General features: G+C 41.8%; 1 protein-coding gene across 1 annotated transcript in view; it reads right to left on the bottom strand.

The window, feature by feature from the left end:
• The window catches only part of LOC120063945 (parathyroid hormone 2 receptor-like), a 124,804-nt gene that overhangs the window by 65,967 nt on the left and 37,243 nt on the right, over positions 1–21,594 (bottom strand). The window contains exon 3 of the mRNA XM_039014254.1: positions 6,499–6,598. Within this exon, the coding sequence (XP_038870182.1) occupies positions 6,499–6,598 (100 nt within the window). The remainder of the gene's footprint in view (positions 1–6,498; positions 6,599–21,594) is intronic.

Below are 21,594 nucleotides of genomic sequence, written 5' to 3'. Positions count from 1 at the left end.
TCCTCTACTGTCACTGATTTCTTAACTGTTAAATTGCCTGATCCACTGGCCCCTGAAAACATAGGAACAGATTCAAAGAAACGTGTCTTGGTTTCCTGAGAGTAAAAAAAAATATATGTTGTTTTAAATATGCCACTACGAATAATTTTTCATATTGAATGAAAGGAATTATGAATATAACATTGTAACATTATCTTAATTCTAGCAGCTGTCAACTGTTGTCAACTGAGTCTATTTGTCCTGTTCTGTCATCAGCAGAGAATCCATGGAAGTGTGTCAAAGTGAGTCAAACCAATGCAAAATGTCCTTCCGGGCAGCCAGACAAAGGTGTGCCAACTACAGTTTTGGGTTGCCAGGTCAACCCATTAGAGGCTGCCAGGGAAACTATTCAGAGAGTTTCACCTTGTTGTTCCCCGGAAGCAACATTCTGTAGCTTTAATCTCGCACAAATTTACACTGAGGAAAGCTACAGAAATGAGTGCTGATGAATCAACAAGGCAATAAGACCAAGATGATGCAGGAATTGGGATGGGCTAAGGCTGAGGGTCAGTGGGTTTCATCTAGGAAGTATGCCTCCCCTCAAGCATGATTAAGACCGTAGTGCGAGGATTCTCTGTCATCTGTATGATTCGAATTGCATTCACTACGTTGTCATCACTCTAATTTGCGTGTGCAGACTGATTTATTATGTCCTTTACTTGTATTCTAATTCTGGAACATAATCAAATAAAATGCTATTTGTCACATGCGCCGAATACAACCTTACTGTGAAATGCTTACTTACAAGCCCTTAACCACCAACTCAGTTTAAAGAAAAATAACCATTGAGAAAATATTTACAAAATATACTCATGTAAAAAGAAAGTAACACAACAAAATAACAATAATGAGGCTATATACAGGGGGTACGGTACCGTGTCAATGTGCGGGGGTACAGGTTAGTTGAGGTAATTGAAGAAATATGTACATGTAGATATGGGTACGGTGACTATGCATAGATAATAGACAGCGCGTAGCAGCAGTGTAAAAACAAATGGAGCAGGGGGTGTTAATGTAAATAGTCCGGGTGGTCATTTGATTAATTGTTTAGCAGTCTTATGGCTTGGAGGTAGAAGCTGTTAAGGAGCGCTTTGGACCTAGACTTGTCACTCTAGTACCGCTTGCCGTGTGGTAGCAGAGAGAACAGTCTATGACACGGGTGTCTTGAGTCTTTAACACATTTTAGGGCCTTCCTCTGACACTTCCTGGTATAGAGGTCCTGGATGACAGGAAGCTTGGCCTCAGTGATGTACTGGGCCATACGCACGACTCTCTGTAGCGTCTTGTGGTTGGATGCTGAGAAGTTGCCACACCAGGCGGTGGTGCAACCAGTCAGGATGCTCTCGATGGTGCAGCTGTAGAACACTATCTACCAAGAGAGTTCTCATCTATATTATTTGTAGCCATCTATTTACCACCACAAACAGATTCTGGAACCAAGACCACACTCAACGAGCTGTATAAGGCCATAAGCAAACAATAAAATGCTCATCCAGAAGCGACGCTCCTAGTGGCCGGGGAATTTAATGCAAGCAAACTTAAATCCATTTTACCTCATTTCTACCAGCTTTTCACATGTGCAACCAGAGGAAAATAAACTCTAGACCACCTTTACTCCACACACAGAGACGTATACAAAGCTCTCCCTTGCCCTGCATTTGGCAAATCTGACCATAATTCTCTCCGCCTGATCCCTGCTTACAAGCAAAAACTAAAGCAGGAAGTACCAGTGACTAGCTCAATACGGAAGTGGTCAGATGCTATGCTACAGGACTGTTTTGGTAGCACAGACTGGAATATGTTCTGGGATTCATCCAATGGCATTGAGGAGTATTTCACCTCAATGCTTCATCAATAAATGCATCACCGACGTCGTCCCCACAGTGACCATACGTACATATCCCAACCAGAAGCCCTGGATTACAGGCAACATCTGCATTGAGCTAAAGGCAAGAGCTGCCTCTTTCAAGGAACGGGACACTAATACGAACGCTTATAAGAAATCCCGCTATGCCCTCAGACGAACCATCAAACAGGAAAGGTGTCAATACAGGATTAAGATTGAATCCTGCTACACCGGCTCCGACACTCGTCGGATGTGGCAGGGCTTGAAAACTATTACGGACTACAAAGGGAAACCCAGCCGCGAGCTGCCCAGTGACGCGAGCCTACCAGAAGAGCTAAATGCCTTTTATGCTCGCTTCGATGCAAGCAACACTGAAGCATGCATGACAGCACCAGCTGTTCCGGACGACTCTGTGATCACACTCTCCGTAGCCGATGTGAGCAAGACCTTTAAACAGTTCAACATAATTAAAAAAAAATCTATTTAACCAAGGAAGAGAAGGTAACCTGCCTAAATGATTACAACCCCGTAGCACTCAAATCGGTAGCCATGAATTGCTTTGAATGGCTCACATCAACACCATCATCCCAGAAACCCTAGACCCATACTGCCCCAAAAGATCCATAGCCGAGGCAATCTCAATCGCACCCCACACTGCGCTTCCCCACCTCGACAATAGGAACACCTATGACTACGTGTCCAAACACGACTCCAACACCATCATTAAGTTTGCTGACGACACCACAGTGGTAGGCCTGATCACTGACAACGATGAGACAGCCTATAGGGAGAAGGTAAGAGACCTGGCAGTGTGGTGCCAGGACAACAACCTCTCCCTCAATGTGAGCAAGACAAAAGAGCTGATCGTGGACTACAGGAAAAGGCGGGCCGAACAGGCCCCCATTAACATCGACGGGGCTGTAGTGGAGTTGGTCAAGAGTTCCAAGTTCCTTGGTGTCCACATCACCAACGAACTATCATGGTCCAAACACCAAGACAGTCGTGAAGAAGGCATGACAACACCTTTTCCCCCTCAGGAGACTGAAAAGATTTGGCATGAGTCCCCAGATCCTCAAACAGTTCTACAGCTGCACCATCGAGAGTATCGTGACCGGTTGCATTATTGCCTGGTATGGCGACTGGTCGGCATCTGACCTTAAGGCGCTACAGATCATAGTGCTTACGGCCCAGTACATCACTGGGGCCAAGCTTCCTGCCATCTAAGACCTATATACCAGGCGGTGTTTGAGGAAGGCCCAAAAAATTGTCAAAGACTCCAGTCACCCAAGTCATAGACTGTTCTCTCTGCCAAGTCTGGGACCAAAATGCTCCTTAACAGCTGCTACCCCCAAGCCATAAGACTGCTGAACAATTAATAAAATGGCCACCCGGACTATTTACATTGACACCCCCCCAATTGTTTTAACATTGCTGCTACGCACTGTCTATTATCTATGCATAGTAATTTTACCCAGACCTACAGTTGAAGTCGGAAATGTACATACACTTAGGTTGGAGTCATTAAAACTCGTTTTTCAACCAGTCCACAAATTTCTTGTTAACAAACTGTAGTTTTGGCAAGTCGGTTAGGACATATACTTTGTGCATGACGCAAGTAATTTTTCCAACAATTGTTTTCAGACAGATTATTTCACTTATAATTCAGTGTATCACAATTCCAGTGGGTCAGAAGTTTACATACACTGTGCCTTTAAACAGCTTGGAAAATTACAGAAAATGATTGTCACGCCCTGACCTTAGAGATCCTTTTTATGTCTCTATTTTGGTTTGGTCAGGGCGTGAGTTGGGGTGGGCATTCTATGTTTTGTGTTCTAGGTTTCTATTTCTGTGTTTTTGCCCAGGTGTGGTTCTCAATCAGAGGCGGGGGTCTATCGTTGTCTCTGATTGAGAACCATACTTAGGTAGCCTTTCCCACCTGTGTTTTGTGGGTAGTTGTTTTCTGTTTTGTGTTGCTGCACCAGACAGGACTGTTTCGTTTCATTCGTTCTCTTTGTTCTTTTGTTTAGTGTTCTGTTTGAATAAATTAACATGAACACGCTTTGGTCCGATGATTCCTCATCTTCAGACGACGAACGTTACAATGATGTCATGGCTTTAGAAGCTTCTGATAGGCTAATTGACATCATTTGAGTCAATTGGAGGTGTACCTGTGGATGTATTTCAAGGGCCTACCTTCAAACTCAGTGCCTCTGCTTGACAACATGGGAAAATCAAAAGAAATCAGCCAAGACCTCAGAAAAAAATGGTAGACCTCCACAAGTCTGGTTCATCCTTGGGAGCAATTTCCAAACGCCTGAAGGTACCACGTTCATCTGTACAAACAATAGTATGCAAGTATAAACACATGGGACCACGCAGCCGTCGTTCCGCTCAGGAAAAAGACGCGTTCTGTCTCCTAGAGATGAATGTACTTTGGTGTGAGAAGTGCAAATCAATCCCAGAACAACAGCAAAGGACCTTGTGAAGATGCTGGAGGAAACAGGTACAAAAGTAACTGTATCCACAGTAAAACGGGTCCCTATATCGACATGACCTGAAAGTCCGCTCAGCAAGGAAGAAGCCACTGCTCCAAAACCGCCATAAAAAAGCCAGACCACGGTTTGCAACTGCACATGGGGATAAAGATCGTACTTTTTGGGGAAATGTCCTCTGGTCTGATGAAACAAAAATAGAACTGTTTGACCATAATGGCCATCCTTATGTTTGGAGGAAAAGAGGGAGGCTTGCAAGCTGAAGAACACCATCCCAACCGTGAAGCACGGGGCTGGCAGAGTCATTTTGTGGGGGTGCTTTTCTGCAGGAGGGACTGGTGCACTTCACAAAATAGATGGCATCATGAGGACGGAAAATTATGTGGATATATTGAAGCAACATCTCAAGACATCAGTCAGGAAGTTAAAGCTTGGTCGCAAATGGGTCTTCCAAATGGACAATGACCCCAAGCATACTTCCAAAGTTGTGACAAAATTGCTTAAGGACAACAAAGTCAAGGTATTGGAGTGGCCATCACAAAGCCCTGACCTCAATCCCATAGAAAATGTGTGGGCAGAACTGAAAAAGCGTGTGCGAGCAAGGAGGTCTACAAACCTGATTCAGTTACACCAGCTCTGTCAGGAGGAATGGGTCAAAATTCACCCAACTTATTGTGGGAAGCTTGTGGAAAGCTACCTGAAACGTTTGACCCAAGATAAACAATTTAAAGGCAATGTTACCAAATACATAATTTACATAATTGAGTGTATGTAAACTTCTGACCCTCTGGGAATGTGATGAATGAAATAAAAGCTAAAAGAAATCACTCTCTCTACTATTATTCTGACATTTCACATTCTTAAAATAAAGTGGTGATCCTAACTGACCTAAGACAGGGAATTTTTACTAGGATTAAATGTCAGGAATTGTGAAAAACTGAGTTTAAATGTATTTTGCTAGGGGTGTATGTAAACTTCCGACTTCAACTGTACATGTACAAATTACCTCGACTAACCTTTACCACCGCACATTGACTCTGTACCGTTACCCCCTGTATATAGCCTCGTTATTTTTATTTTATTGTGTTACTTTATATAATTTTTTACTTTAGTTTATTTAGAAAATATTTTCTTAACTCTTTCTTGAACTGCATTGTTGGCTAAGGGCTTGTAAGTAAGCATTTCACGGGAAGGTCTACACACCTGTTGTATTCGGCGCATGTGACAAATAACATTTGATTTGATGCGCTATAAAACAGCATTTTTTCCCCTGCCAATTGGCAAAAAGTGTAGAATTGCAAGAAATTTGCCTTGAAACTGCAACATTTTCTCTTAGCCTCATGACAAAATGTGTAGAGTAGAATGATAAAACTGCAACATTTTCTCTTAGCCTCATGACAAAATGTGTAGAGTAGAATGATAAAACTGCAACATTTTCTCTCAGCCTCATGACAAAATGTGTAGAGTAGAATGATAAAAGTGCAACATTTTCTCTTAGCCTCATGACAAAATGTGTAGAGTAGAATGATAAAACTGCAACATTTTCTCTTAGCCTCATGACAAAATGTGTAGAGTAGAATGATAAAACTGCAAATGTTTCTCTCTGCGCCGTAGCAAAATGTGTTGAAATGCAGGAAGTGATCTGAGTCCCCCACACCTTCAGGAAAGTTTATCACACTTGTACGGCTACTTACAGAGGTCTACCTAGCTATATCTTAGGCAGTACCACAGAGTCAAATCAAATCAAATGTTATTAGTCACATGCGCCGAATACAACAGGTGAAATGCTTACTTACGAGCCCCAACCGACAGTGCAGTTTCAAAAAATATGGATAAGAATAAGAGATAAAAGTAACAAGTATCATGACATGTCTGAGGTGCCAGTCTTTATGTTGTCATTACCTGTAGGTTTGTGGATGCAGAGATTCTGGCTACACTGGAGTATGAAGTATCTTTTTATTTAATTTTAACATTTTAGTAATCTAGCAGACGCTCTTATCAACAGCAATTCATACTTACTTCACACATACAGTAAAGTAAGTAAGTTTGCCTATACAGTAGCGGAAGCAATACAGTGTCACAGACATAGGGCATGTTAGGGCATGTTTGATGTTGTATTACCGGCTGGGTTGCGGGTGGAGAGGTTCTGGTGGCACTGGAGTTTAATGTCATAAAGAATGTACATCTGCTCCTCTGCTGTCAGGCTCTCCTCAGATCCACCCTGCAGGCGACAAGCAGTGGGAGTTTAACAGTTTAAAGAGGAATTTTAGCAAAACAACAACTTTGTGTCTTGGTAGAGGTCACTTGTGTCAAAACTCAACCTAATTGTTGCATCACAGCACTCCTAGCTTGGGTGGGGAAAGGTTGAATTCAGCCACTGAAATGGAGTCGCTCTTTAAACAGGTCAATACATTACAAGCTATGCTAGAGTTCAGCAGTGATAACTTGTATCTGCTATGATCTGATTACCATCTTATTTCACACAGAGACTTGAAGATTTGTCACATATTTTTTCTAACCTGATTTACAAGTAATGAAAGACATATCACAATGTAAAGAGATAACAAATGCTACACATTAAAAATAAAAATGTTTTTATGCAAGCTTCATGAAGAATAATGCACCCACATCACACCTGAGGAACTGTAAATAATGCACCCACATCACAGCTGAGGAAATGTGAATAATGCACCCACATCACACCTGAGGAACTGTGAATAATGCACCCACATCACACCTGAGGAACTGTGAATAATGCACCCACATCACACCTGAGGAACTGTGAATAATGCACCCACATCACAGCTGAGGAAATGTGAATAATGCACCCACATCACAGCTGAGGAAATGTGAATAATGCACCCACATCACACCTGAGGAACTGTGAATAATGCACCCACATCACACCTGAGGAACTGTGAATAATGCACCCACATCACACCTGAGGAACTGTGAATAATGCACCCACATCACACCTGAGGAACTGTGAATAATGCACCCACATCACAGCTGAGGAAATGTGAATAATGCACCCACATCACACCTGAGGAACTGTGAATAATGCACCCACATCACACCTGAGGAAATGTGAATAATGCACCCACATCACACCTGAGGAAATGTGAATAATGCACCCACATCACACCTGAGGAAATGTGAATAATGCACCCACATCACACCTGAGGAAATGTGAATAATGGTTATCGTTGTTGTCTGATGAAAACCTCATAGCAAACATTTTTTTTAACTAAAAACAGTAACAGTAGTGTACTCTGAACATGTACTCCTACTACTAACAGTAGTGTACTCTGAACATGTACTCCTAAGTGTACTCTGAACATTTCATGACTCTAGGACCAAGAAAATGTATTCAAAAATGTTTCATGTTCATTCATGGGAAAATATGGTCATTTTTTTCAATTTCCTGAAAATGTTCAGTTTTGGACATCAGACAGTGACGATATGCATTATTTCTATCATAGTTGCCGCAGAATTTCAGCACTTCCAAAGTAAATTACCAGACTGCAGGCCAGAAGAGCAAGCAATTATTTTCAGATGGTTCGCTCACTCTTCAAATAGTCTTCTTCATGGACTATAGAGTGTTATTGTAGATCTTAGCTCTGATTAACAAATAAGTAAGTAGTGCACATTGAACTACCTAATGAGGATTCCACAGAAGAGTTTAATGATGTTGTTGTTTGTGCGTTTCTTTCCCCCTTATCTTCCTGTTGATAATAAACATGCTGTGTATTATGGTTAAGAAGTTGAGACCAGAGAACTAGGAGGAGGAGGAGGAAGAGGAGGAGAATGTAATGTTCTTCAGTTGAATTAATGCTTCCCTTTCAAATCCCACTGAAAATACTAAACATTGTTAAGGATATTTACTTTTTTTTATTATTAGCTCGGTCTGTTGTTATATTTGTCCCTTACGGAAAAACAAACCTCTTCTAAGTCTGTCTATGTGTAAGCCCTGTTGCAATCCTGAAGTAGCCTAAAGTACAGGAAGGAGTTGAAAACTTTTACATTTTAGTTCCTGGTTGTATATCTTTTCAAAGTAAGATTATGAATGTGCTTCACGTTGCCATGTGAATCACTATTTAGACGGTGCATGTCCTTGCACAGAACAACATTTATCAATATTACATGGTCCACATGCATAACTTATGTACTGTATTCCTTTGAATTGCAAACCTATTCATGAAAAATTTTACTGATATTTGTCCATCAATGCCTGGAGCTGAATGGGGGGGGAAGCATGGGGGAGCATGGGGACCAAGAACCTCCATTGATGAGCAGATTAAATGGAATGATTTTAGTATTACTTTGTCTTGCCCATTCACGCTCTGGCACCCATACACAATCTCAATTTGATCAAGGTTTAAAAATCCTTCTTTAACCTGTTTCCTGGATTTAACAATTCACCTGGTTGTAACGATTCTCGTTGGTGGAAGGAGAAGAGGACCAAAATGCAGCGTGGTAAGTGTTCGTCATATTTAATTAAAACTGAACACTACACAAAACAACAACGATGAAAAAACGAAAATTAAACAGTTCTGCCAGGTGAACATACACTAAACAGAAAACAATCACCCACAACACACGATGGAAAACAGGCTACCTAAATATGGCTCCCGATCAGAGACAAAGATAGACAATTGCCTCTGATTGGAAACCACACCAGGCCAAACACATAGAAAACCAATAACCTAGAAAAAAGAACATAGACTGCCCACCCTAGTCACACCCTGGCCTAACCAAAATAGAGAATAAAAAACCCTCTCTATAGCCAGGGCGTGACACTGGTCATGTTATGAATATTTGTTCTTTTGATGTGTAGAGGCGGCATCAAAGTTACTCTTGAAGTACTTGGTTATCCATATTTGCAGAATTTAGAAGGAAAACAATCTCTCTAATTTGTCTATTAATACGAATGTGTCCCAGTGTCTCAGTTTCTCAACCCTTTAAGCCCAATGTTAAGTTTTTGCAACACTTACAAAACTATCTCTAGCTCTGGCTCAAAATGTTTCTTTCTCAATTTCTTTTTTTCTACTTGGTTTATTTCAAGTCATGTACTTGCATGAATGACTTACACCATATGCCTGTGTTTGGGACCAGCGTGGTCTTTGATATGTGGACAGGTCTCTAATGTTTTAGAAGCTTCCTACTGACGCCACAATAATAATACTGACACAGAACAAATACTACTAACAGGTACATCTAGAGATGAACTATGTAGTGTTTGGCATGATTTTTGAGTTTCGGACATGTACAGGATGCAGTTTAGGAAATGTTGCATTTTTACAACATTGAGTCTCACAGGATTAAAATGATGAATTCAGTCCATTTGTCACGTTCCTGACCTGTTTTCTGTTGTTTGGTATGTGTTTATTGGTCAGGGCGTGAGTTTTGGGTGGGCAGTCTATGTTTTCTGTTTCTATGTTGGTTTTGGGTTGCCTGGTATGGCTCTCAATTAGAGGCAGGTGTTTGACGTTTCCTCTGATTGAGAGTCATATTAAGGTAGGTTGTTCTCACTGTTTGTTTGTGGGTGATTGTCGTCCGTGTCTGTGCACCACACGGGACTGTAGCGTTTGTTCGTTCGTTTGTTATAGTCTGTACCTGTTCCTACGTGCTTCGTGTTATATGTAAGTTCTCATGGTTTAGGTCAGTCTACATTCGTTTTTGTTATTTTGTATCCTTCCAAGTGTTTGTTTTCGTGTTTCGTCGTTTGCTTTAATAAATCATTATGTATTCACAACCCGCTGCACTTTGGTCGAATCACTACTCCTCCTCTTCGTATGAAGAGGAGGAGGAATGCCATTACACCATTTGTCATCTCATTTATACAATACGAAATCTGTCATCAGTGGATGCGGGCTAAGAACAACATTTTCTAGGTCTCAGGGAAGGGGAAAATGTTAGTCACGGCATGTCAGTGATTTAGATCTGCTGCACATGCAGGCACTGTAAACTGGGTAAAAACATCCCCCCTGAGAACCCAATACTGAAGGGAGTAGCACAGAGCGTGGTATGAGATCTTCAGTTTCTTGGCAATTTCTCGCATGGAATAGCTTTCATTTCTCAGAACAAGAATAGGCCAACGTGTTTCAGAAGAAAGTTCTTTGTTTCTGGCCATTTTGAGCCTGTAATCAAACCCACAAATGCTGATGCTCCAGATACTCAACTAGTCTAAAGAAGGCCAGTTTTATTGCTTCTTTAACTTTAGGATTAGGGGTGGAGTTTACACTTTTGGGGAAAATCGTTCAAAATTTAAAACGGCCTCCTACTCAATTCTTGCTCGTACAATATGCATATTATTATTAATATTGGATAGAAAACACTCTCTAGTTTCTAAAACAGTTCTAATTATTTCTCTAAGTGAAACAGAACTATTTTTACAGGACATTTCCTATCCGGAAGTGAGATTTCCAATATCGAGGTCTCTCTTCAAAGGCTTGTCTATAAAAGGGCTTGTCACTTATGACTGTAGAAACACGCCATACGCCTTCCCCTGGGTGTCATGCGGAAGTGAGAGAAGAAATGAGGTGATTATCTCGTTCAGGGGTTGAATGCAACCTCTTTGATTGAGAGGACCGCCATTTTTTTTTTGGGGGGAGTCGCGAATTTGGACCTGGTATCGCCTCCTGGAAAACGTTCGTTATTGATGAATATGATCTCTGGCTTCGATTTTATTCGATACATGTCACAATAGCATCCTAAAGTATGTTTTTTCAATATATTTTAATTATATTATTGAAATTTATTCTGGACTTTAGACGTGATGCGACGCAAGAATTTTGTCAAGATGGAGAGGTTAGCGTCGCACTGCCAGTGTGCTTGCTAATTCAAGAGGGAAATCGTTCGTTCTGGATCGAAATAAAGACGTTTCTGAACAAAGGACCCCTTGGAGAACATTCTGATGGAAAATCAACAAAGATAAGGACCCAATTTGGGATGCTTTTTCATATATCTGTCGAACTGTGCTATGCTACCGTTCGACTAGAATCAATGATGCTGTGTGCTAGCTAATGTAGTAAGCTAATATAACGATATATTGTGTTTTCGCTGTAAAACACTTAGAAAATCGGAAATATTAGCTATATTCACAAGATCTTTGTCTTTCATTTGCTATCCACCATATATTTTTCTGAAATGTTTTATGATGTGTAGTTAGGTAGTTGACGTTGGTGTCTATTTACTCTGGCTGCTCCCGTGCTATTTCTGACTGTAACTATGATGGTAGCTATGATGGTAGCAGTAATGTAAAACTGATTTATAGCTCAAATATGCACATTTTTTGAACAAAACATAGATTTATTGTGTAACATGTTATAGGACTGTCATCTGAGGGAGTTGTTTCTAGGTTAGTTAGGTTGGTTCTAGGTTAGTTAGGTTGGCTTTGTGCATGCTACCTGCATGCTACCGGTGCTGTGAAAAATGTCTGTCCTCTTTTGTATTTGGTGGTGAGCTAACATAAATATACGTGGTGTTTTTGCTGTAATACATTTAAAAAATCGGACATGTTGGCTGGATTCACAAGATGTTTATCTTTCAAATGCTGTATTGGACTTGTTAATGTGTGAAAGTTAAATATTTCAAAGAATTTTTTTTTTGAATTTGCCGCTCTGCCTTTTCAATGGAATGTGGGAGGAGTGCCGCTAGCGGCACCCCTGGCCTAAACAGGTTTTAATCAGCACAAAAATGTTCAGCTGTGCTAACATAATTGCAAAAGGGTTTTCTAATGATCAATTAGCCTTTTAAAATGATAAACTTGGATTAGCTAACACAACGTGCCATTGGAACATAGGAGTGATGGTTGCTGATAATTTGCCTCTGTACGCCTATGTAGACATTCCATAAAAGATCTGCCATTTCCAGCTACAATAGTCATTTTCAACATTAACAATGTCTGCACTGTATTTCTGATCAATTTGATGTTAATTTAATGGACAAAAAAATTGATTTTCTTTCAAAAACAAGGACATTTCTAAGTGACCCCAAACTTTTGAACGGTAGTGTATATATATATATGTTTATTTACAGTTTAAAGGTGTGGTTTAGGAGGTCAGAATACTTCCATTGACGAACATTCCTTTAATAGCAAAGAAGTAAGATAGGAGGTTAACTCTACAAATTCAGCCAGAAGGACAACCAAATATTACTACAATTAAATATAGAAAACCTACAAAATAGTTTAACCTTTTAAAAATATATGTTTTTGATTGCAAAATACAAAATAAGTATTGGTCGTGTTGATCAATTTGGACATTTCAGGCACAATAAAACTTCATTTCAGATTTATATACCAACAGACAATATTTTCCATCATATGTAAATGCTTTTCATCCATTTTGATGTGATTTTAATAGAATTTCACAGTTTTCTTACCACACATTATTCCTACATTGAAGCCCAATGTGGCATTTTTGCAATGTTTCCAGAATTGTCATATTCAGAGTCCTATAATAAGTATTTCTGAAGGGTAATTCATTCCCCCCTTCATTTGGATCTATGCTTGGGTCTCACAGGGTTAAATAATCGATTCATTATGAAAGTCTAAATATGATTTCCCACAGCTGATTAAATTTTTTACTCAATGTTCAACTTTGGCAATTTATACTATTTTAAACATAATGCACTCATCAAAACAAAATCTAAACAACAAAGCTACAAATGGCTATATTGTTCCACTAATACATTACTAGTAAAGGCCCAGTGTAATACTTTTGTGATAAAAAAAATAAAAAATAAAGATTCTGGGGATAGTGCAGAACCCTCAGCACCCCTACTTCCTGCTGCTAAAACAAAATGTTATGTCATATTTCCAACACAGCTGAACAATTTGGCCTAAGCTTTGTTTCTTACCTGTGCGTCAACAAAAGTCCACCACAGGAGGAATGAGACCAAGTTCCATAAGATCCACTTCACCATACCTCCAAACATGGCAGTTTTTCTCATAGCTGTTGGTAAAAAAAGCGTTGGCTATCTGGTGTTTGAAACTCAATATTAGTACTTAGGTTAAAAAATGATTTGCCATTCCGACTTGCATGGTCGTCATCAGGTTCACCATTCCCGTATTAATAAACATGTTAAATATCAGACTTGTTTCGATTATGACTGTACATTTTTTTTTTTTTTAAGTTAAAAGGTTCATAAAATATCAATTTCCCGCGCAGGTGACACAAGCGCAAAAACTAGGAAAAGGTCCAGAGAGCGCCTGCAAACACATGAAAAAGTATTCCTTATCCATAACACACATTTCCAGTTGCTGTGTCTGTATCCGAATGTCTACACTTTTAGAGAGAAGGGCGCGAATTCCCGGTCCTCGCCAAGCTCGGTGAAGACTTGAAAAGGTACGTGCTGTTGATACAACTAAACTATAGAGCGCGGGGATCTTTTGGTGGTTCGGGAAAATACCAGTTTCTCTTCTTTCATTTCCACAGTCAGCCCTTGTCCGTTCAGTGCACACAGTTATTTCAGCATTCAAATTATTGAACAGGAAACCAACAGCGCTACACAGCCTGACACGAAACGCCACCTAATACATTAATCACTCTCCAGGTTTGACTGCACAGAAGTTGAGATTTTGTCACTCTTTTATAATTTATCATAAGTAGAAACACACTTTATAGCAAGTCTTGACTAAGGAAATAGTTCAGAAACTTTTCTTTTCAAGGACCGTTTGCGTTGCGTGCTTTTCTTCTCTGTCCTCGTTTTGCACTGCTGAAGAGGGTGAGGAGCTATCCATGGTGCTGAAACTTCGTTAGAAGGACAGACACGACATTTGGACGATGGTGCCCTAGAAATACAGAAAGAAATATCATTCTTCAACCGAGTGGGGGAAACACGTCCGATGTCATACCAAGATGACCTCTCTCTTCCCCCCCCCCCTCTCTCTCTCCCTCACTCTCTCTCCCCCACTATCTCTTTCCCTATCTCGCTCTCTCTCTCTATCTTTCTCTACACCCCTCTCTCTCTCCCCCACCCTCTCTCACCCCAACTCTCTCTCTCCCCCCTCTTTCTCTCGCTCTCCCTCCCCTCTCTTTCGCTCACTCTCTCTCTTACCCCCACCTCTCTCTCTCTCTCCCTCCCTCCCCCTCTCAATTAAATACAATTCAAAGGGGTAAACATGTGCTAACATTGCCAGAACAAAAACATTCCTCTCCCTCCCCATCTAGCTCCTCACTGCAGGCATGTACAACAGGTGGTAATTAGTGCAAGCAGACTCTGAGCAGAAGCTACTCAATCGTTGAACTGTGTGTGTGCACACTTGTGTGTGAGCTTCTGTGTGTGGTGTGTGTGCATGTGTGCAGGTGAGTGCTTCCATACATGCATGTGTATGTGTGCGCATCATACTAAACCATCCTTTTCCTGGTAGATTTTGGACATTTGAAAAGGTTCAGAGAACGTAAATATTTCCGATTCCTCGGCACTCAACAAAACATTATATGAAAAAGATTGACCAGCACTGGGCGCAAAACTCAGGATTCTTGGATCCAAAGCGCGTTGCTCAGACTACTGTGCCACCACAGTTCACAATGCTCTAGCAAGCTGTGAGAATACTTGATGATGCTTGATGGTATGAGGTCGGTTGGTTTTCAAAGCCTCCACCAAACCATAGCCCTAACCTTAACCACTGGGAATGGATGCCTAAACTCTTTTAACCTTTGAGTTGTTCATGCGAATGAATGTGTCAGAAAATAGACGTCATTCATAATATGTCTAATTCCTAAGGGGAAACTATGAGATCTTGTTGTCATGGCGCCCTCCCAGCATCCAATTATCAATTCTAATTCAAATATAACACTTGGCACCACTACTTGTTTCTTCAGAAACATAATGTGCAGAGCAGGAAGTCGGGAACCTATTCATGACCTGGGTTGGAGGCAGGATAAGAAGAGGAAAGTGAAACATCAATAATCGCACAGGAAAACACACAGTCTGTGTTACTGCTGTCTCCAAAGGGTGTGTGAGAGGGGGTTCTCTTTTGATTCTGTTCCATCTTCCATCTGATGGTAAAAGAACAGAATAAACTTGTCCTGAACTCCACAGATGTTGTCTGTAAGACGTTTATCATCAGCACAGTGCGAGTGTGAAAGCACAAGCATCAGTCACCCTAAAGCATCAGTCACCCTAAAGCATCAGTCACCCTAAAGCATCAGTCACCCAAAAGCATCAGTCACCCTAAAGCATCAGTCACCCTAAAGCATCAGTCACCCTAAAGCATCAGTTCCCCCAGTAGTTGCCACACCTCCAGCTGCGTACCCACTCTAGCACCAGGGTCAGCGCACTCTCAAATATAGTTTTTTTGCCATCATTGGAAGCCTACCACACACACACACTATGCGATACATTTATTCAACATAAGTATAAATGTGAGTTTTTGTCACAACCCGACTCGTGGGAAGTGACAAAGAGCTCTTATAGGACCAGGGGACAAAGAATAATATAATAATAATCAATAATTTTGCTCTTTATTTAGCCATCTTACATATTTAAAATTGTGAATAACTCACCACAGGTTAAGGAGAAGGGTGTGCTTGAAAGGATGCCCATAACTCTGCAATGTTCAGTTGTATTGGAGAGAGTCTCAGTTTTAAATAATTTTCCACACACAGTCTGCGCCTGTATTTAGTTTTCATGCTAGTGGGGGCCGAGAATCCACTCTCACATAGGTACGTGGTTGCAAAGGACATCAGTATCTTAACAGAGTGATTTGCCAAGGCAGGATACTCTGAGCGCAGCCCAATCCAGAAATCTGGCAGTAGCTTCTGATTAAATTCAATTTTCACAGAACCGCTTGTTGCAATTTTGATGAGGCTCTCTTGTTCAGATATCAGTAAGTGGGCTGGAGGCAGGGAATGAAAGGGATAATGAATCCAGTTGTTTGTGTCATCCGTTTCGGGAAAGTACCTGGGTAATTGCACACCCAACTCACTCAGGTGCTTCGCAATATCACATTTGACATTGTGCGTAAGCTTGAATTCATTTGCACACAAAAAATCATACAATGATGGAAAGACCTGTGTGTTGTCCTTGTTAATAATGCAGACAGAGAAGAGCTCCAACTTCTTAATCATAGCCTCAATTTTGTCCCGCACATTGAATATAGTTACGGAGAGTCCCTGTAATCCTAGATGCCGGGCCTTACTTTCTTTAACCGTTAATACATTTTTGAGCAAACGGAATGAGCAGCAGCTACGTTTGGCTACATACGGACCGTTAGTGGAATTCCCGCGAGAGAGTAACGGTTAATGTGATTGGATGTTAATTACTACGTCACTTCCTCTTGAATTTGCAGACGTGTTGCTGTGCGTTTTGTTGCCAACTTTACTTTGCTAGCTGACAACTTTACGTTTTTTTTAAATCTTTTTAATTACCGTTTATATTTTTAGTTTTTCCATCGCAACTTTTTTCCCTCATTCAACTTTTTCACTCCGGACGCTTTATCTGGACATGGTTCGTCAGCACCTTCAACAGCCGAAGCTAAGTAGTAACATTAACATGATGCCTTCTAATTGCAGTCGCTGTACTCATAATATACAGGAGAACGATCGCCTTATGGCGAGGATAGCTGTGCTGCAAGCCCAGCTTCAGACGCAATCGTTAGGCAAGGGTTATTTCAGTGTAGGAAAGGATGAAACAGCGTCTGTGCCACCAGTAAGTACAGATAGTAACGTTAGTATAAATCCCCCCGCACAGTCCCCGCAGCCGGACAACTTTCTCATGGCTTCTGGAGGGAAATGCTGTTGGAATGCTCAACTGGTGTTGCTCATTCAGCCGACAGAAACTTTCAACCGGTTTTCCCCATTAAGTAGCGAGTCGGAGTCTGAGGCTGAGTCTTCTCTTGTCTCTACTCCTCCCGTTACGGGGTCTGAGACGCCGAAGGCTCCAACCATTAGCTCTGACAAATTGAAAACCCTAGTCATTGGCGACTCCATTACCCGCAGTATTAGACTTAAAACGAATCACCCAGCGATCATACACTGTTTACCAGGGGGCAGGGCTACCGACGTTAAGGCTAATCTGAAGATGGTGCTGGCTAAAGCTAAATCTGCGAGTGTAGAGAGTATAGAGATATTGTTATCCACGTCGGCACCAACGATGTTAGGATGAAACAGTCAGAGGTCACCAAGTGCAACATAGCTTCAGCGTGTAAATCAGCTAGAAAGATGTGTCGGCATCGAGTAATTGTCTCTGGCCCCCTCCCAGTTAGGGGGAGTGATGAGCTCTACAGCAGAGTCTCACAACTCAATCGCTGGTTGAAAACTGTTTTCTGCCCCTCCCAAAAGATAGAATTTGTAGATAATTGGCCCTCTTTCTGGGACTCACCCACAAACAGGACCAAGCCTGACCTGCTGAGGAGTGACGGACTCCATCCTAGCTGGAGGGGTGCTCTCATCTTATCTACTAACATAGATAGGGCTCTAACTCCTCTAGCTCCACAATGAAATAGGGTGCAGGCCAGGCAGCAGGCTGTTAGCCAACCTGCCAGCTTAGTGGAGTCTGCCAATAGCACAGTCAGTGTAGTCAGCTCAGCCATCCCCATTGAGACTGTGTCTGTGCCTCGACCTAGGTTGGGCAAAACTAAACATGGCGGTGTTCGCCTTAGCAATCTCATTAGGATAAAGACCTCCTCCATTCCTGCCATTATTGAAAGAGATCGTGATACCTCACATCTCAAAATAGGGTTACTTAATGTTAGATCCCTCACTTCAAAGCCAGTCATAGTCAATTAACTAATCACTGATCATAATCTTGATGTGATTGGCCTGACTGAAACATGGCTTAAGACTGATGAATTTACTGTGTTAAATGAGGCCTCACCTCCTGGTTACACTAGTGACCATATCCCCCGTGCATCCCGCAAAGGCGGAGGTGTTGCTAACATTTACGATAGCAAATTTCAATTTACAAAAAAAAATATGACGTTTTCGTCTTTTGAGCTTCTAGTCATGAAATCTATGCAGCCTACTCAATCACTTTTTATAGCTACTGTTTACAGGCCTCCTGGGCCATATACAGCGTTCCTCTCTGAGTTCCCTGAATTCCTATCAGACCTTGTAGTCATAGCAGATCATATTCTAATTTTTGGTGATTTTAATATTCATATGGAGAAGTCCACAGACCCACTCCAAAAGTCTTTCGGAGCCATCATCGACTCAGTGGGTTTTGTCCAACATGTCTCTGGACCTACTCACTGCCACAGTCATACTCTGGACCTAGTTTTGTCCCATGGAATAAATGTTGTAGATCTTAATGTTTTTCCACATAATCCTGGACTATCGGACCACCATTATATTAAGTTTGCAATCGCAACAAATAATCTGCTCAGACCCCAACCAAGGAGCATCAAAAGTCGTGCTATAAATTCTCAGACAACACAAAAATTCCTTGATGCCCTTCCAGACTCCTTCTGCCTAACCAAGGACGTCAGAGGACAAAAATCAGTTAACCACCTAACTGAGGAACTCAATTTAACCTTGCGCAATACCCTAGATGCAGTTGCACCCCTAAAAACGAAAAACATTTGTCATAAGAAACTAGCTCCCTGGTATACAGAAAATACCCGAGCTTTGAAGCAAGCTTCCAGAAAATTGGAACGGAAATGGCGCTACACCAAACTGGAAGTCTTCCGACTAGCTTGGAAAGACAGTACCGTGCAGTACCGAAGAGCCCTCACTGCTGCTCGATCATCCTACTTTTCCAACTTAATTGAGGAAAATAAGAACAATCCAAAATTTCTTTTTGATACTGTTGCAAAGCTAACTAAAAAGCAGCATTCCCCAAAGGAGGATGGCTTTCACTTCAGCAGTAATAAATTCATGAACTTCTTTGAGGAAAAGATCATGACCATTAGAAAGCAAATTACGGACTCCTCTTTGAATCTGCGTATTCCTCCAGGGCTTAGCTGTCCTGGATCTGCACAGCTCTGCCAGGGCCTGGGATCGGGAGAGACACTTAAGTGTTTTAGTACTATATCTCTTGACACAATGATGAAAATAATCATGGCCTCTAAACCTTCAAGCTGCATACTGGATCCTATTCCTACTAAACTACTGAAAGAGCTGCTTCCTGTGCTTGGCCCTCCTATGTTGAACAGAATAAACAGCTCTCTATCCACCGGATGTGTACCAAACTCACTAAAAGTGGCAGTAATAAAGCCTCTCTTGAAAAAGCCAAACCTTGACCCGGAAAATATAAAAAACTATCGGCCTACATCGAATCTTCCATTCCTCTCAAAAATTTTTGAAAAAGCTGTGGCGCAGCAACTCACTGCCTTCCTGAAGACAAACAATGTATACGAAATGCTTCAGTCTGGTTTTAGACCCCATCATAGCACTGAGACTGCACTTGTGAAGGTGGTAAATTACCTTTTAATGGCGTCAGACCGAGGCTCTGCATCTGTCCTCGTGCTACTAGACCTTAGTGCTGCCTTTGACACCATCGATCACCACATTCTTTTGGAGAGACTGGAAACCCAAATTGGTCTACACGGACAAGTTCTGGCCTGGTTTAGATCTTACCTGTCGGAAAGATATCAGTTTGTCTCTGTGAATGGTTTGTCCTCTGACAAATCAACTGTACATTTCGGTGTTCCTCAAGGTTCCGTTTTAGGACCACTATTGTTTTCACTATATATTTTACCTCTTGGGGATGTTATTCGAAAACATAATGTTAACTTTCACTGCTATGCGGATGACACACAGCTGTACATTTCAATGAAACATGGTGAAGCCCCAAAATTGCCCTCGCTAGAAGCCTGTGTTTCAGACATAAGGAAGTGGATGGCTGAAAACTTTCTACTTTTAAACTCGGACAAAACAGAGATGCTTGTTCTAGGTCCCAAGAAACAAAGAGATCTTCTGTTAAATCTGACAATTAATCTTGATGGTTGTAAAGTCGTCTCAAATAAAACTATGAAGGACCTCGGCGTTACTCTTGACCCTGATCTCTCTTTTGACGAACATATCAAGACTGTTTCAAGGACAGCTTTTTTCCATCTAAGTAACATTGCAAAAATCAGAAATTTTCTGTCCAAAAATGATGCAGAAAAATTAATCCATGCATTTGTTACTTCTAGGTTAGACTACTGCAATGCTCTATTTTCCGGCTACCCGGATAAAGCACTAAATAAACTTCAGTTAGTGCTAAATACGGCTGCTAGAATCCTGACTAGAACCAAGAAATTTGATCATATTACTCCAGTGCTAGCTTCCCTACACTGGCTTCCTGTTAAGGCAAGGGCTGATTTCAAGGTTTTACTGTTAACCTATAAAGCGTTACATGGGCTTGCTCCTACCTATCTTTCCGAGTTGGTCCTGCCGTACATACCTATACGTACGCTACGGTCACAAGACGCAGGCCTCCTAATTGTCCCTAGAATTTCTAAGCAAACAGCGGGAGGCAGGGCTTTCTCCTATAGATCTCCATTTTTATGGAACGGTCTGCCTACCCATGTGAGAGACGCAGACTCGGTCTCAACCTTTAAGTCTTTACTGAAGACTTATCTCTTCAGTAGGTCATATGATTGAGTGTAGTCTGGCCCAGGAGTGTGAAGGTGAACGGAAAGGCTCTGGAGCAACGAACCGCCCTTGCTGTCTCTGCCTGGCCGGTTCCCCTCTCTCCACTGGGATTCTCTGCCTCTAACCCTATTACAGGGGCTGAGTCACTGGCTTACTGGTGCTCTTTCATGCCGTCCCTAGGAGGGGTGCGTCACTTGAGTGGGTTGAGTTACTGACGTGATCTTCCTGTCTGGGTTGGCGCCCCCCCTTGGTTTGTGCTGTGGTGGAGATCTTTGTGGGCTATACTCGGCCTTGTCTCAGGATTGTAAGTTGGTGGTTGAAGATATCCCTCTAGTGGTGCGGGGGCTGTGCTTTGGCAAAGTGGGTGGGGTTATATCCTTCCTGTTTGGCCCTGTCCGGGGGTATCTTCGGATGGGGCCACAGTGTCTCCTGACCCCTCCTGTCTCAGCCTCCAGTATTTATGCTGCAGTAGTTTATGTGTCGGGGGGCTAGGGTCAGTTGGTTATACCTGGAGTACTTCTCCTGTCTTATCCAGTGTCCTGTGTGAATTTAAGTATGCTCTCTCTAATTCTCTCGTTCTCTCTTTCTTTCTCTCTCTCTGAGAACCTGAGCCCTAGGACCATACGTCACGGCAAACCGGGCATGATGACTCCTTGCTGTCCCCAGTCCACCTGGCCTTGCTGCTGTTCCAGTT

This window comes from Salvelinus namaycush, chromosome 19 (assembly GCF_016432855.1).
Source record: "Salvelinus namaycush isolate Seneca chromosome 19, SaNama_1.0, whole genome shotgun sequence".
NCBI classification, from domain to species: domain Eukaryota; kingdom Metazoa; phylum Chordata; class Actinopteri; order Salmoniformes; family Salmonidae; genus Salvelinus; species Salvelinus namaycush.
Note: the sequence above shows the minus strand (reverse complement) of the source record. Positions and strands in the feature narration are given on the sequence as shown.